At 41.0% G+C, this 17,108-nt stretch overlaps 1 protein-coding gene and 1 long non-coding RNA gene across 4 annotated transcripts; one reads left to right on the top strand and one right to left on the bottom strand.

Moving 5' to 3' along the window:
• Positions 1–1,165: 1,165 nt before the first annotated feature.
• On the bottom strand, positions 1,166–8,679 carry NR4A2 (nuclear receptor subfamily 4 group A member 2). 3 transcript variants are annotated; one of them, XM_030580097.1, is made up of 8 exons: positions 8,592–8,679; positions 6,803–6,924; positions 5,494–6,359; positions 4,583–4,712; positions 4,085–4,248; positions 3,147–3,349; positions 2,753–2,931; positions 1,166–2,634 (listed from the first exon to the last, which is right to left on the bottom strand). In XM_030580097.1, exons 3-8 carry the CDS (start codon positions 6,355–6,357, stop codon positions 2,378–2,380), a joined length of 1,797 nt encoding a protein of 598 aa, XP_030435957.1. In that variant the 5' UTR covers positions 6,358–6,359; positions 6,803–6,924; positions 8,592–8,679; the 3' UTR covers positions 1,166–2,377. The 3 variants fall into 3 exon arrangements, with proteins under 3 accessions (XP_030435957.1, XP_030435958.1, XP_030435959.1); XM_030580098.1 differs by having other exon boundaries at positions 4,160–4,248; XM_030580099.1 differs by having other exon boundaries at positions 5,494–6,181.
• Positions 8,680–10,976: 2,297 nt separating this feature from the next.
• LOC115659645 lies at positions 10,977–13,253 on the top strand. Its single transcript, XR_004002623.1, has 2 exons — positions 10,977–11,056; positions 11,200–13,253. It is a non-coding gene; the product is annotated as an uncharacterized LOC115659645 (long non-coding RNA).
• Positions 13,254–17,108: the final 3,855 nt, after the last annotated feature.

The raw sequence follows: 17,108 nt of genomic DNA, 5'->3' as shown, positions 1-17,108 counted from the left end.
GTGACTTGGGTTTTTACCTCCCACGCTCCTGGACTCTGAAAATAGATTGAGAATCTCTCGCTCCTAAATTCCCTTTTCTTGAAATCCGGAAAACTGGTTTTTATCTCTTTCTCCCTAATCTGTCCATCCATTTTCTTTATTATAATTTGCAGATAATATATTCAAAACAGATGAAAATAACAGACCTCAGCATCGTCTCCGGGATACATCTCTACATACATTTTCCTTCCCTGACATAAGAGACCGAAGTTTCCTTAATTCCCCGCATATAATACCAAAGCTTTCATTTCACTGTAAATTTTACCACATAAATGTATGTTGGCGCTAATCATTCAAATCGTCACATTTTAAATACATTATATTGTTTCACAATTTCTCAAATCTACTTTTGTTTTTGAACAAATTTGCAGCCTTCATCGTTCAAAGCTATGAAACAGGTCTATTTCTCAGTCTCACACTGAAATACAAGAGGCTTGGGGTCAGTATAAACAGTTAAATTAGCTTTTCTAGCTTTCATTTTTTTTTAAACTTTAAAAGTCGCTAAATATGAGACTGCGTCATAACTTATTTATAGCAAGCCGGAGTCAAAGCAGTCAATTTCTGTCTTATTTATTCAGACATTTTCTTCAAAGAGAACTCTAAGTATTCTAAGCCAGGCTCCACTGATCCCTAAAATGAAAATATTTTCATGTAAACAAAATTTAAACACATTTTAAAAAAATCTTCAGACTTCAGAAAAAACATCTGTGGCATTGTCACCAGCGTTAGTTCCCCTTTACTTCCACCCCCATCCCAAACAGACCCCAGGAGCTACAGTACAGGATTTGGGAAATAGAATCCATAAAAGTTCCTTGCTTTTACAAAAGCAATATACTCGAAGATTTAAATGACTTCCATGCCGTTAAAAGTAGTGCTTGGACTCAATACAAGGACAGGGACCTCCTAAGGATAAAATCTGGACCAACCTTTTAGTCTCAGCTGTTCCTCTTGCTCCTCTTTTAAAGTTTGCAAATTCATCTCCACAAATTACTAAATAAGTGACATAGCGCATCCGTTCTCCTTTTCATTTTGTATTACTATATCTCCACAGTCAAGTTTCTTTATCTGCAATGGATTTTGGTATTGGTACTTCTCGCTTAGACAGAAAGAAGACGAAATTCCATTCGTTTACATGGTTTTATTGTTGTAAACATTAAAATTGTCTTTCCTCAAAGAAAGAGTTTATCAGGAAAAAAAATTCAGCGTCTCTAACTGTCATACACCATAGAAAAAAAGGCAGTGACTTGTATAATGTGCCATACTGGAAATATACAAAGAAAAATACTACAGAATATGGCAATATTAAAAATATTACTCAAACATAAAATAATATATTAACCGACAATTTTAGACATAGAAAACAAAACAAAAAATTCAAAGTGCTCAGTAATTTCCAGGGAGTTATATATTTTATAAGCACTCTGGAAACAGTCAAAAGCTGCTGCATGCAAGATTTGTTTAGCTTTAGACAACAAAATAATCAAGATATAAACTTTTTTTAATCAACATCAACAGTACATACAACACTTACAAACAAGGAATGTTGGACGGTGTTTACAAACACTATATGCCCCTTTGTCCAAGATTTCGGTTTTGTAATACTTGTGCCCACCTATTTTACAATTGAGAAAATGTTTGAAGCTTAGATAACTACCAATCTTTATAAAATCTAACAGACTACATAGTGTCTGAAATACTATTTATAGAATATAGACATTACTGAAATAGCAAGTGCCTATAACATTGTCATCCTAGAATCATCATGCTTTCCCATTTCATTGAGTTACTTCAGTCTCTTTCTTTGCAAACACATCTATGTTCTTTCTTTTAGAATTGATTTTAATATTTATTCATAAATAGGCACAGAATAATTTAAAAAGCCAAACTGCATCTTATAAATTTACAAGCCTTTGCCTTCTTTAATTTCATGCCACCCACGCAACATTTAGTTTTAGTATATATTACAGCTTTCTTTTACATAGAAAACTTTAGTCTTTAAGAGGGTGAGACTTGTGGGTCACCTTAATACTTTGTCATCATATGAGTCTTAGCCCAGAGTTGCCAAATATGATCGTCTTTTTAATCAGAAGTCCTTCTTAATAATATTTTGAGCCGATAATAAAAAGCTTATACCATGGTATTTAAGTTGTCCATCATCTGAATCCTTGATACCCCAGAGCCAAAATGCCCATTCACGTTTTGCCTTCAGGAGGTTAGCAACAGTTTTGGGGATGGGAATCTGGCACTCAAAGGTGCTGCTTTGCGCACAGGCGAATTCCCCTTCAGACAGGTCGAGTTTATTTTCTTTAAAGTTCACTTCAAGTGCATGGGAAGAGTCTTAAAAAGGTAAAGTGTCCAGAAAAAGTTTGTCGATTATTGCTGGAGGTGGCACCAAATCTTCTAGTTTCAGGTAGAAAATGCGTTGCAGTCCCTGTGTGCAAAGGGTGCGAAGTTCAGGGAGCTTCCCCAAGAGTTTGGACAAATAATTGGGGCGATTCAAACCTCCGTTATTGAAAGTCACATGGTCTTTGAGACAATTTACAATCTTGTTCTGAAGTTCTTCCACCCTCTTGGGTTCCTTTAGCCCGTGCCTCTCTGCAAAAGACAAGGATGCAGGACATCACAGGTTTGACAATGTGGATACCAGAACAGGGCAAATGGGCTGTGCAGTGATGTTGAAACACCAAACACAAGAAGGTAGAACTGTACTGACCTGTTACCATAGCCAGGGCAGCGATGCATGAGAAGGCAGATATGTCGATGTTCATATTTTGCAAGTTGGAGGAGAATTCAACAATGGAATCAATCCATTCTCCAAAGCCACGGACACACTGCAACCTGTGCAAGACCACCCCATTGCAAAAGATAAGCTTGCCCTCCACTGGGCTGGACCTGCAATTAATACAACGGGGGGGGGGGGAGGCGAGAAAGAGAAAAGGGGAAAAAAGAAAAGATAAGCTAAACAACTAATTACGCGAAGAGCAATAAATGGAGGATTTAAGAGGCACCTAATTACCCAGGAGTTAATAAAACGCAGATCAGTGGACCATGAAAGGATTTGATTTCATAATAATCCAGAAGTTGCCTTTTGAATTTTGGCCATTTACCTGTATGCTAACCGCAGCACAAACAGTTCCAAGAAAGCGGATTCGAAGAGAAGGTCCTGGTCTGGTTTAGAGAGGTCAGTGAAACCAGGGATTTTTTCTGCCCATCCTCGGATGATCTCCATGGAGCCGGTCAAGAGATCATAAAACTGCTGGATATGCTGAGTGTCATCTCCACTCATCTGGTAGTCAGGGTTAGCCTGGAACTGGAATTTCATTTTAAAAAGCACTTAATGAGGTTCTCTAAAATATATAACCCGTGAAATTGCTAACCCCATTTCTAGTCGGGGAGACAGGTTTTTATAACAATTAAACCTCTCTCTGACCAGTAAGGAAATTAGATGTTCCAGGGCAATTAATTCAATTAGGGATGGTGCTATGAGGTCGTTGCTTTGAATATGTAAATTGCCATTTCTATACAGACTAAACAGAGGGTCACCCGGCATTGAGAAGCGTTCACTCTTATCTACACAACACAATTAGCAAGTTAGTATTCATGCCAGTCCCGGTGTTAGCCTCCTGGAAAGCCTGGTAACCTCTTAATACAAATTATAGCACTTTATGTATTTTAATAACCCCCCTTTCATTAGATCCTATATTTCCGCGCAGCTGGAATAACACAGAATATTCTTGCTATACTACTTTCTCCCTCATTCCCAGTGCAGTGTGCCACAGGTTCACTACTCAGTGCCTGGACTACAGGCTGCCAGCATTCAGGGTGTGCAGAAGCTGAAAAGTATGTGCTCAGAGTATACAGGAGTGCGTGACGATGTCACGAGAGTCCCAAAACTCTGCGGAACAAATGGGACCGATATCTGCAGTGTGTAGTGTGTGAAGGGGGTTGGTTACTAGTCTCTCTCTCTCTCTCTCTGCATATGGGCATGTGTGTGCGTGTGCGTGTTTGCAGCTATGTCTGTATGTTAATATTGTCTCCAGCTTACCCTGGAATAGTCCAGGCTGCTCATAGCCGGGTTGGAGTCGACATGGGCTCTCACCAGGGCACTGATCAGACTCACCGGGGGAGAGGGGGGAGAGGGCTCCTGGGGGCTCTTCGGTTTGGATGGTAAGCGACCCCTTCGGCCTTTTAAACTGTCTGTGCGAACCACTGCGAAAGACAAGGGTGTTCAGCGTTCCTTCCCCCCACATAGAACACACGAGAGTGAAACACACAGCCCCTCCCCCCTCGCTAAAGGTACCTAGGCCTCCTGTGTATAAATTGCCAAGGCTGCAAAGAGCTACATCCGAAAAGGGTAAAAAAAATGCTGCTTTATTTTATTTCTTATTCCAAGGGGATCCTATTTAAATACAAATCTGTATGGCTCTCAGGGAATCAGAGATCACTCTCCCAGCTGAGGCCTGACACAAAGAAATTCTGGGGTGGAGAGAGAACAGAAAGTACGTGTGGGGGAGGGTGTATCTGGGGATCGCTGAAGACCTACCTTCTTTGACCATGCCAACTGCAAGGCACTTTTGAAACCGACAATACTGGCAGCGATTTCTGCGGCGTTTGTCAACTGGGCAGTTTTTATTTGCTAAACACACGTATTTTGCGTTTTTCTGGACAGTGCGCTACACAGAGAGAAGGAAATGACAAATTATTTGTTACTTTCCATTAAATTCTGCAGCCCCAAACTGATCAAGTTAAAGTGTCTGAATGGCTGGGATTCCCCCCTCCCTTCCTTTTTTTCCAGGGCATTTAACAGAAGAAAATTGATAGCGTTAACATTTGAGCTAACCTTGCAGCTCCTAGCAGTGTTTTATATGCCAAGAGAAGGAGAAGGAGACGCTCAGTAAATACAAATCCGTGGGCATTCATATTATTTACATTCCTTGGAGACCTTCTCTATTTAAAATGATAAGATTATTCAATCAGGATGGTGAAATAAAGAGATCACTTAATTTTACCATAGGGAATTCTGTTCCACTTGGTTAGCTTAGACACGGTTCTCTGTCCTAACCAATTTCAATCTGAAGGGGAAGGCAGCTTCTAGCACACGCAAATGCCTCCTGTTCAACTGCTGCACGCAACTTCTCGCCAAGGACCTGCAGCCATTTGGGGCCGGCACCAAGGACCTCAGTGTGTCTTGGCCCATTGCAGCGGGGATTTTGCAAAACCACATCGGGCATAGAGGAGCACAAGGCACTGTTATTTGCAAACATTTGCCCTCCTGTTTGCTCCTTCTGTGGTTCCCGTTCTACCCTCCCTCCCAGTGGGATCTGCGCCCGAGCTCTTTGGCCAGGCTGTTGCTTTGCAGTTGTGTGGGTGAGCGCAGGAGGGGGATCCCTTTGGTGTTTGTGAATTAACCCTTTCCTCAACCCTCCCCACGCGCTCTCAGCACCGCCAGCTCACCTTGAAGAACCCCTTGCAGCCCTCACAAGTGCGCACTCCGTAGTGCTGGCAGGCCGCGTTGTCCCCGCACACTGCACAGAGGCCCTCGTTGGATGGAGACCCCCGGGAGGGAGGGGATGGCACCTGGGTGTCCAGCAGCTGGGAAGCATGGCCAATCTGTAGCCCTGGGAAGCCCATGGATGCCTGTTTGCGGATGGGATTGGGCACTGCAAATGTCTGGCCATCGACTACATGGTGGGCCCCAGATGGCTCGGGGTTCATGGGCACGTGGAGGGGCCCGTCAAATCGCATCTGGCAGCTGGACACTGGGGTTCCTGGCGGTGATTGCTTAAAGGAGAATAAGGAGAGCCTGGACACAGGCGTTTTCCTCTGCTCGATCATGTGGGTGGTGGCCACGTAATTCTGGTGGAAGTTGTGGAGGGAGCCAGGGTCGTCCCACATGGGGCTGTGCTGCACCTGGAAGCTGGGAGTGGTGGGGGTCGGGGGCGACGAAGGCTTGTAGTAAACGGAGCCTGAATGAGGCATCATCTCCTCCGACTGAGGGGGGAGGTGGTTGTGTTGCTGGTAGCTGTGCATCTGAATGTCTTCCACTTTAATAGAGGACTGCTGTCCGGACAGGGGCATTTGGTATAAACAAGGTGGCTTCACGTCGTAGCTTGTGCTGTAGTTGTCCATAAAGGTACTGAAGCTGGGGAGAGAAGTGGTGGCAGTGATTTCAGTGTTGGTGAGGTCCATGCTAAACTTGACAAACTCTGGAGTTAAGAAATCGGAGCTGTATTCTCCTGAAGAGTGGTAACTGTAGCTCTGGGAAGCTGGGCTGGCTCCTTGAGGCGATGACCCATACTGAGCCTGAACACAGGGCATGGCTGGAAATGAAACAGTGTAATATATACTCAGCCTGGTCAACTGCATACTCTCTCCCCTGCCTTGTGCACCTGCTTTCTACAACACTGCGGGCCACATTAGGAAGCCGCACACACTTCTTATTGCGCAAAGAAAACGTGTTCACAGGGGAAAAAAGAGATTACACTAAAGTACATAGAGCTCTGATGTTTGTGAATGTTTAAAGTGCATAGTGTACCCCCAAAATGTCTTTCAGTTCCCCACAAACAGACCGAATGAGCACCAGTCGCTTTATTTCTGTGTACAATGATATTTTCAGCTAGTTCATTTGTAAAGAAACACGATGAAGTGAGTTGCACAATGTGAAGTTGTTTGGAACACATCTACGCACGTGTCTTACTTATGTTACTTGGCTTTCAGTGTGAAGTTGTTTCTTTTGAATATTAAAGAAATTAAGCTCACAAACCTTCAGCCGGGTTACAGGCGTTTTCGAGGGAATTAAAGGTGAACAGTGTCGGAATTCAGTGGAGACAAAGTTTCCAAGATTTTAGAAAATCAGTGAGGACTCCAGACTGCCCAGTACGCTCTCTGAAACAGACACAATAGACTTTATGTTCAGATTTGCTAAGGATTGATTTGAAACAAATGTATCACAAAACCATGAGCTTCTCTAGCACAAAGTTTGCCTGTTTTAGTAAGAAACATTGTGCGGCCTTTTAATAAAGAAATCAGATTTAAAATAGTTTAAGAAAAGAGCTAGTCAGATCTAATATGAAATGTTGTCCTTATGGCATTTTGGCATATAAACTAGTTCCCCCCAATGAGTTATTATCGGGAAGAAAACTTACTGAAAGCAGGTTGTTATTTACATTATTAATTTTAATTATTTTATTCTATTATTTCTACGGAGGGGGGAATTGATTTGATTTTTAACACCTATCCCCTCCCCAAAAAACATCTGAGTCCATTTATTGAAGAATAAAAGGAGGAAGGCACATTTTTGCACCTTCCCTCGAAAGTTCCTAAAATCCAAATGTGACTTTTTAACGACAGCTCTAAAAAGGGGCATAAATGACAAAAAACCACGTTAAAAAAAGGTAACTAGACAATCAAAGAAGCCAAAGGAGTTTCCGATGAAAGAAACCTGGTAAACAGAGGTGGAAAATGCTTCTAGTGGATGCACTTACCCAGGGAAATCTTAATTAACAATAAATGAACGCCGCCTAATATAATTTTCCCTTTGTTTTATAAAAATGCACAACTAAAGTTAAAAGGGGACATATGAAATAAACAGAACCGGCAGCTCCTTATTTAAGCAGGAGTGACTTTAAACCCCCACCAACATTATTTGCTTCATAGTGTGACACCTTACACATGTAACACATTACCAGTTGTACAATCACAAACTTAATATTTACCCTACCCGGTGAAACAAACCACGCTAACATCCCTAAAATCTCCAGACTGCATTGATACCACAGACAGCGACTACGTATCCTCAATCTAACTCCGATTGATCCAAACATTCACTCCTTTCTCTTCCGCGTTCTGCTAATTAACGGCTGGCATGACGCCTTGCTTTGTTGATGGTCAGTGTACACTAAGTAAATAGAAGGTGGCAGGCGGGGGGGGGGTCACCGCCGAAAAGAATAACTACGCTAGATTAAACTAGCAGGTAGCCTTGCAAGCCACCCCCACAAGCTTATAACACGCGCACGGCAGCAATAAATATCAAAGGCAACTAAGTGATAGGACACTGCAGAACTCTACAGAGCTACCGTGTAATACCAGCACCGCTTGCTAATCTTGGAAATGGAGAGAGAAAAATGTGCCCAAGCAACACATACGCTGAAGAACTTTTCTCCTGCTATGTAACCGTGGAAGTTCAGGCCCCAGCTACACACCTTTACCTCAACAGCCCAACTTCGATGTCCTATGTCCCCCAAACAGGTGAAAGTTATAGCAGAAGGTCAGGGGCATATTCTTGCACCAAAGTTGATTTCACGGTAGCATCTTTTACGGAACCAGATCGGAGGCTCACTCAGTGAGGAATTAACTGAATGACACTTTGGAAATGCAGTATGGAAAAAGGTTGCATTTGAAAACCACACACAAAACATTTTAACGCTTCCTACTTCCAGCCACCCTCCCAGCCCTTCCACTGGAGTCCATCGTGAAGAATGAGGGCATCCTGCAGATGGCTGTAAATCAACGACAAGATTAAATAGGGGGATTTTACAAAAATCAATACTCACTTTTTAGCAATGTCTTTTTCGTTCATTCATTCAACCGTCTGAACAACAGTTTCCCAGCTGCAGATCGTCAGACAAAACAACCGATGACGGAGCACTTGCTAGTTATTCTCTGTTGGGAAGTATAGTACTAGTAAAGCACAGTGCGAGCAAGCCGGACAGACTGGCCCTTCCCTCCAATGTGCCTTTGTTTATGTGGGCTCCGTATTCCACAGCCAACATGCACCTAAAGTCTCCAAGCGTCAGTGCACGTCAGTGCTGCCCGCCCAATCAGCCATCCGAGGGGCTGGATCTCTCTGCACAGTTGGCCGGTTCTTGCTTTGGTAAATTTCCGACGTGACATCACCAAGAGTGCAGATTTTAAGGTGGGAACAAGCTCCCTCGGTTCACCTTGTTACAGCTTTTCCAAAATAGGTGCCACCCTCCCCCACACGTACACCCCCTAGATGTGCAAGACTGTAAACAAAGACCTAAATCCCCCCACCCCTTACGCCGTGTCATAAACCTTAGAGGATCTCTCTGCGGCTCTCCGTACGCAGACACGCGGTGTAATAACGTGTGTTGCTCTGTCTGCGTGGGGTCTGCTAAGTTGTGTGTCTATATCACAGTACGGTGCGGGGATTTTTCTTGCATACGTACATACACACGGACATCGCTACTTTCGTGCATTTATTAGATACAGTTTTTTCCTTCTTTGTGACCCCTGGAGGCGTTTTCTACACGCTAAAAATGAGGACCCCCCTCTTTCCCCGAAAAACAAACAGCAGCGCCTGTTAGCACCAGATTCACTGTCTCCAGGCGTATTTGAGAGAATGTTTTATTACGCGGCGCAGAGCAATCGTCACCGTATAAAATCGAAGTCCGCTGGTGCCTTGAAATCATCCTTCTCTCAAAACCACACAGCTTAACGCAACAAGTTGTCCAATTGTCAGGAAGGTGTGTTTGTGTGGGGGGTGGGCGGTTGATTTACAGCCCACATCACCACTTAAAGGGTCAATTAAAGGCGTTGGAAATAAACGTTTGTTCTGGAAGGAAAGTTCCTGTCCCGCCGCGGACACCGTCTCTTTCTGTACGCGGGGAATAAAGAAGCCGATTGTACGGAGTTATACGCATTATACTTTAACGTATGCAATGTAAAAGCATGGCTATCAATACCTCTGTGCTCCACTGAGAGAAAAAATGCAGAGCCAGGGTGACGGTGGGGGTGCGCTTTACTCAGACCAGGGTAATGCTAGAAGCTGTCACAGAGCCTTGTCCCTGCTTTGCATGTTAATCCACTGAACTCGGCTCGGAGTGGGCGCTCCAGCTCACAGAAAGGAAGGGAAGACGCGCAGAAAATACCTGCTAAGGAGAAATACTTGCCGGTACGTAACAGGAACAATGATAGGGACCCAGCAAGAGCCCAGCCTGCCCCCAACTCCCGTCTGCCGGAGGAAAGCTGGCTCTCGACTCGAGGGTATGACCTGTGCTTTATGTTTTATCCCCTTTCCCTGCAGGGCATGACCCCTTCGGAGACAGTCCAGGTGTCCCCGCCCAGCCCCTGCCCGGCGCTCTCCAGTGGGGTTTTAGTCAAGCTCCAGAGAAGCGCCTCATCTATCCTGGTTCCCCGGACGGCTGCAGCATCTGACCTCCCTGCACGTGGGTTCAAAGCTCCATTAACCTGACGGCCACGGTGCAGGGAAGCAGCTCCCTTTGGACGGCTTTATCCGCCTCCCGTCAGCGGGAAGCGGCTTGCCCCGCTACAACCCCTCTGGCCCTCCTTGCAGCCAGGACGCGTGTCTGCGCTGGGGGGCCAGGGACAGCCCGGCCGCCCACCCGCGTCCCCTCGGCCGTCACACGGGAGCTATGTTTGGCAGCGCTATAAATAACCGCGGGCGTCCCGGGCGAGGGGAACCTGAAGCAGCCACCTTAAGCTCTGCGGCGGCTGCAGCGAGCGGCACACGGGGGAGGGAGGGGGCTCATTAGCATGAGCGCAGCAGCGTCAGCCGCCGCCCGTGGGCCGAAGCGAACGAAAGGGAAAAAGTGAGAGTTGGGCGGGGCGGCGCGTGACGCAAGGGGCCGCCGCTATTGACGCAACCAGCCGGTTGCGCCAAAAATAGCAGCTGCTTGGCCGGCTCCTTGCTCCATTGTAGTTGGGGGAGCTGCTTATAGCCCGAGAGTGGGCGGGGCTATTTCAAGTATCCCCGGTCGGAAGCTCGCGAGCCGCCAAGGCTCGGTGCCCGCGGGCTCCCAGGTTGACAGTGGGAGGCACTTGTTAAAAACCACCCCAAAACGGGAAGGACCCTCGTTCCAAAGTTCCTTAGCAATCCTAGCCAGGCTGTGCTACCGGCACTAGGATACTAGCTCCTCCCATTCACCAACAGAAGTTGCTCGGATACATGATATTGCCTCACTCACCTGCCTTGTCTCTCGGATACCCTGCGACAGACATAGCTACAACAGCACTGCAAATAACTATAAAAGGAGAGGTAGGTGTTTTAAGCAAGGTATCTGCCAATTTATTAAAAGCTCCCCTGAGCCACACTGTACTTCAAAGGAGCTCACAAGTTTTTCGTGATAGCTCTTCTTAATGACATTGGCAACTGTGCAAATTCCCCATGATTTCTTGTAGGTAAGCATGATGAGTGGTTTTATGCAGCTATGTTGAATCCTTATCAATCTCATTCCTAAAATACAAGAGAAGCACGTTTCCACGAGGACAATTAGTACCTTCCAAGTCTTTCTGGAAAGTGTTTTAACCCATGCAAAAAATTACTGAAAGTTCTCCTCGCTCACCCCTCTGGACCAAAATTACACCTATACTTGACATAGTTGTGACAAAATGGGCTTCAGCTACTCCTATGGTAAGTAGGAATCCTGATGTCCAACAGCCAGCTGTGTTAACACATGCACACAGCGTGTGAAGAGGTTTAAACCACCATCAAAAGTGGTGGAAGTACAGCAGCAGCAGTCCAATCAGAACCATCAGCCGCTGCAGTTCAGGGATCCCACCAGTAGGAGGCTAGACTTCACAATTAATATAAAACTGCACCTCGACAGCCTGTGCAGTGGTGTGGTAGTTGTGTTGGGCCCAGGATATTAAAGATACAAGGTGAGTAAAGGAATATAATTTACTGGACCAATTTCTGCTGGTGAGATATACAGGACTTCTCAGATGTTTGTCTGTGCTCAAATCCTTGTCCCTCTCACCAGCAGAAGCTGGTCCAATAAATGATATTACCTCACCCACCTTATCTCCCTAGTACAGAATGGCATATGGATCTGAAACAGCAGCATAGAAACCATCACTATAACAACTTTTGTATTACTTCAAGCCTTTAAATAATTTCTAAATAAATTGGCATAGGGTTCTCTCTATTTTGGGACAGATTCTAGGAATCTAACTCCTCAGAAGGAAGAATTTTTATGTCCACATAAATGCCATGTGAAGTAGTGGCTTTTTAATCTCCTAACAAAATTCAAATCAGGTTTGGAAAACCAAAAGGCACATTTTTTAAAAACATTCAATAAGTTAACTTAATGAGAGGATTCCTGACTGTAGAAAATGTGTGTGTTTGTACACCCACACCGAATTGAGCAATATCTGTAAACAGTAAAACAATGGGCTAAATGTAAGTGATTTCCCATGCTAAAAATGACTCCAGCTGTTTAAAATTGTGTATACAGAGGAACCCCATGATGTGGCAGTTTGACAGGAAGTGCAGTCTTTTTTTTAGGCCCAAAGCCTAATGACTAACTTTGTAAAGGTTTTTAGTCAAATGGGAAGACTTCATTCAGTTCTTAAAAGACATGGTATCTGTATTTCTAAATGTCATTCCATTGCTACCATCTTCTTGGAAAAAAAATACAAAGGGGAATAAATATGAAAAATGATTGGCCTTTTAAAATAAATGAAGAGTTCTACAGAGCTTAAGCAAAATTAAAAGAACTTTGATTTTCAAAAATAGTAAATATGTTTTTAAGAATAGACTGATGGCGGTGAAGTTCACACTGTGTCTTTTCTCCTCAGACCAATAACATTTCAACAGTGAGGGTTGTTTTTTGTTGACACTGTGTTCCCTGCCTCCTCTAAATCCACAATTTATGCCATCTTTTAAAAAAATTAAAGAAAGTAACATTTTTAGAATAATCTGTCAGTAGTCTTATTGCTCTGATAACTTTGAAAATTTGACCATGAAAATAAGCAAAAGACCAGTAGTTATGTGCATTTTTATAATCATTACATACCACTGTGTTAAAATCTAAAAAAAACCAAAAACCCACCACTCTAAGGAACTCAATTATTAATATTTTATTGTATATATTACATATAATCTGTATATACATTTAATACACATCACAATTTAGAAATTAAGCCTTAACTAGGGAACTTTTAATTAAATGCTTAATGAAGACTTGCATGAAACAGTATTTTCCTCATCTCAAAAACATATGAAACACTGTATATGCATCACCCTATTTATGTCAACAGTAAAACTCCCAGTGACTTCAGTGGGATCAAAGACTAGAACAGAATTCTGAAAAAAGCAAAAAAAACTTAACTCACAGAATAGAGTTACTCAGAGTGAAAGTAAGAGCACTACCTTTTCATTACGGCCACTTTAGGAACCTGTTTTAAAAGGCACATAACAAGCACTTTAAACAGTGACTTCCTTGGAGTTTGGAACAAAGAGAGGTTGCTTGATTGCCAGTAGTTTCATAATAAACAGTTGTCCCATATATTGGCTTCTTGAGAGAATGAGACTTCTGAGAATTGCTGTGTGTCTTCAAATTGAGTTTTCTGCTGCAATCAAGTCTGTATATTTAAAGATAAAAAAACCCCACACATCAGTTTAATTTCATCATTTTCCACGGTTACAGTTTAAGAATAAGGCAAGTTGGTATTTCTGTAATACGTATGAGCCAGATCTTTGACAATTGGAATGCAATTTCTTTTCTGCCTTGTTTTTGACTTGTCGAAAACTATTATATTATGAATGTAAATAGACTAAAACTAACAAAAAATGACTTAGAAAAAAGACATCTTTAGGATTATATGCAAATATAATCAGTTTAGAATTAACAAAAATAACTTTACACAGAGAAATATTTTAAAACGACCCCCCTTAAAAGTTGTGCTAGAATGTCTGTCTGCATTAAAAGACATCCAAAATATTAAGATAATAATTACATACAAGTCCAAAATTACTCATAAAAACATGCAATCTGTGTCAATCAGTAATTATTCCATTATACGGTGTCTAAACTGAGAATGCTTTCAATTTAAGAGTTTAAAATATTTTTATGTTGTAAATATGGCACCTGACATGAACATGAGGCCCAAACTGCTTGCTTACCTCAGATATCTAGTCCCACTGAAATAAAGAGAAATAATGCAAATAAGTTTCATAGAATGTGATTTAAGTTCTTAACTATAGATTTGTTGAGTAAATCTCACTGAAACCTTGTGTTATGGTAAAGTGACCACAAGTAAAGTTAGTGAAAATTCACATGTACAATATTTTAAGTTTCATCTTCAGAATCTTTCTAAAACATGTTTGCTTTTTCTAATCATTCTTTGTTGCAACAGATATCCATTAAATAGTTGAAAATTCCAACTTGAAATAAAATATAGGGTTTAGTTATTCTCACCTGAAATTATGACCGGTTTACTGTAGTTCAATCTCACTTATGTTCAGCAGAATAACCTTAGACTACTCCAGTAGGCCAATCTACCATTTGAATGAAAGTCACATTGAATCACAAAACTAAAAGTATGACTAGTTTGTAATATGATTAAGTGTATATTTCAATGGTTAGCCCACACTACTAAAAGAAATAATGTATAGCAAAGACCCTTATCACGGTAAGTAATACATCTAATTACCATATCCTTAGAATAGATGCAATATAAATTTCATTGCTCACTTAAAAGTTCTAAAGTTAACAGCATAAACTTGAAGTTGAGTAATTAAGTAATCCTTATATAGACACTTATTAAAGTATTTATACATATTATCTTAAATCTACATCTATCATTTTGCCAATTAAAATTAGGACTTTAATTGCAATTAAGTAATGTAATTGCCAATTGAACAGCAAAATTGCTAAGTGACTAATTTTAATGCCTATTTTAATTACCAATCATGACTGGGGAGGGAGCTAATCAAGCAGTATCAGAGTAATGATGTGAAAAAAAAGGGAGAACAAACATTCAAGACTACATTCTTTAAAAAAGAACCTTACATTAAATAAATGCAAACACAATTTTATAAAATGTAGTGAAATGCTGTATTTTGGTATCTAAATACAAGAACACAGAACATATTTAATTAAAACAACTGTCAATCTGATAAAGTATTATAATAGGAAATGCACTTTTACATTATATCCCACTAAAATGGGATAAACTAAACTGCATATCAATGTGAGATTGTCTACATGCTTAAAACTTAATAGATGGAACCATTTTAGAAGAGGTGTACTGGTCACTTTAGTAAAAAAGTGACTTAAATATGAAAGATAAAAGACAATCTCTCCATTATACACAAAGAAGTGCTATAGTACTACTATACAAATCAGAGGCACACTTTCACATGTGGGGAGCAGCATAATGATGGTTTTCTCTAAAGTTTGTCACATATTGCTATAGTTCCAACATCAAAATGAGAAGCAAAAGTGCAAAATATTTTAATTCATCAGTGTGAACGATAAACAGCTGTGGTTGTAATGCAATCAGAATTATGCTATAAGGAAACTAATGCATTTAGGATCCATAATATGTGATGTTTTAATTTTTTCAAATTCCCTCTCCTTTCCTTCCCCAGCTGATGTGCACCATTATGTAATCAATGTTCAGTCAGTTGATAATTTAAGAGATAAGAATGTGAATAATGAACCATTTTTGGCATTGAAGTCCAAATTTTAGAAGGCCCATATCTAAACAAATACTTTAAAATCCAATGTTTTACCAATCACTAACAATGTGAGTCCCTCCCCAGGTCATTAGAATAACGGTGACAGGTTCAAATGCAGTTCAATCCTTCTATAGGGCTAATTTTGGCAATCAGCCACTTAGACCTTCACTCCATAGTCCTTACTCAGCCAAAGCTCCCCACTGACTTTAATGAGGACCTTTATCTGAGTTTAGGATAACAGGATTAAGTTAAAATTATAATGAATGTTACCTAGGACTTTAAGACAGTAATTCTGCACAAGTCATATGTGGGAGTGGGACATGCATAAACAGAATCAGTTCATAGAGAATTAAAAAAAAACAACAACAACAAAAAACAGAACTAATGCCTGTAGAAGTGGTTTGCATTTTTTAAAAGTGAAAATGAGTACAAAATAAAAATCATAGGGACTCATTGAAATGTAGGTCCTCTCGAAGGGACTTTTATAATTCTGTGCAATTTTGTTTGTTTTTAAAGCTCTCAGTCAGGCAGTAGTTGTATAAGGAAGACAGTACCTGTATAAGGAACACACTAACTGATTAAATCACAACACAGTGACACTTACCCCCTATGTACTTGCCACAATATTCATCCTTTGGAAATCCCATTAAATACAAGAAGCATTAACAGAATACCATTTTTTCTAAACATGTGCTGATCAAAAACCATTTTTTTTAAAGTCAAACAAATTATTTTACGTGGTTTGATAGTCTTGGCTCTACAGCATTTTTTATCCTTGTTGGCAAAATGGCAATAACTCATTGTCCCTAACATGATAAATTATTTCATATGTGGGCAACTCAAACTTTGCCTTCACATATTTACATTGAAAGGCTTCTGTAATTATGTACTAGGAATAGGAGCTCAATTCTACTCTTTGTGCAGCCAATGGAAGAAGAATGGTGCCAGTATATTGAGAGAGAGTCTGGTTTTCTGTTAAGAAAAGGAAATAACTTCGTGTAACAACAGAATTTTTTTCACATGATACATACATACCCCCAAACATATGGTATATTAATTAAAATATGCTCACATATCCTGTTTATAGTATATCTATTTTTGGGAGCATGAAATTTCATTTTCTATTAGTTGACCAACCGTTCTTAATAATTTATCAGGTTTATCCCATAACAGAGGGATATACAGTAATATTTATTAGTCTTACAATACCACCTAGAGGCCAGAGCCCCATTGTTCTAAGCATTGTACAAACATATAGCAAAGAGACAGGCCCTGCCCCGAGGAGCTTGCAATCTATATTGGTTCCCTGTGTATAAGTAGAGTAATTTAATTTAAGATTAAAAAAGATCAGTGACAGACTCAAAATGATTTATATGACAGATTATAAATCTCTTTCCTTCTTTTATTGTATTTTTTTCCATCTTAAATGACGTATCAGAGGGAAAGAATTCATTAGTTATTAAAAGTGCCTTTGAAAAATTAACTCAGAGTGAGCACAAATATTAAAAAAAAACAACAACACTCTAGAGGTTCAGGTAGGCACGTCCTTTAGAGTCTGCTCACACTTCAAAACACTGTAACTGTGACACTAAAATAGATTACTACAGGCTTTGTAAATTCTCTA

The sequence above is a fragment of the Gopherus evgoodei genome, chromosome 11, assembly GCF_007399415.2.
Source record: "Gopherus evgoodei ecotype Sinaloan lineage chromosome 11, rGopEvg1_v1.p, whole genome shotgun sequence".
Lineage (NCBI taxonomy): Eukaryota > Metazoa > Chordata > Testudines > Testudinidae > Gopherus > Gopherus evgoodei.
This window is presented reverse-complemented; position numbering and strand designations above follow the sequence as displayed.

What these genes read in the sequence shown, in the direction of transcription:
- NR4A2 (XM_030580097.1), bottom strand. Translation starts at nt 6,357, where the DNA reads ATGCCCTGTGTTCAGGCTCAGTATGGGTCATCGCCTCAAGGAGCCAGC. An exon ending in AGTTGGCATGGTCAAAGAAG is followed by an intron (nt 4,249 to 4,582) that starts GTAGGTCTTCAG and finishes TGTCTTTCGCAG; the next exon opens with TGGTTCGCACAGACAGTTTA. An exon ending in GCAGCCTGGACTATTCCAGG is followed by an intron (nt 3,350 to 4,084) that starts GTAAGCTGGAGA and finishes ATGAAATTCCAG; the next exon opens with TTCCAGGCTAACCCTGACTA.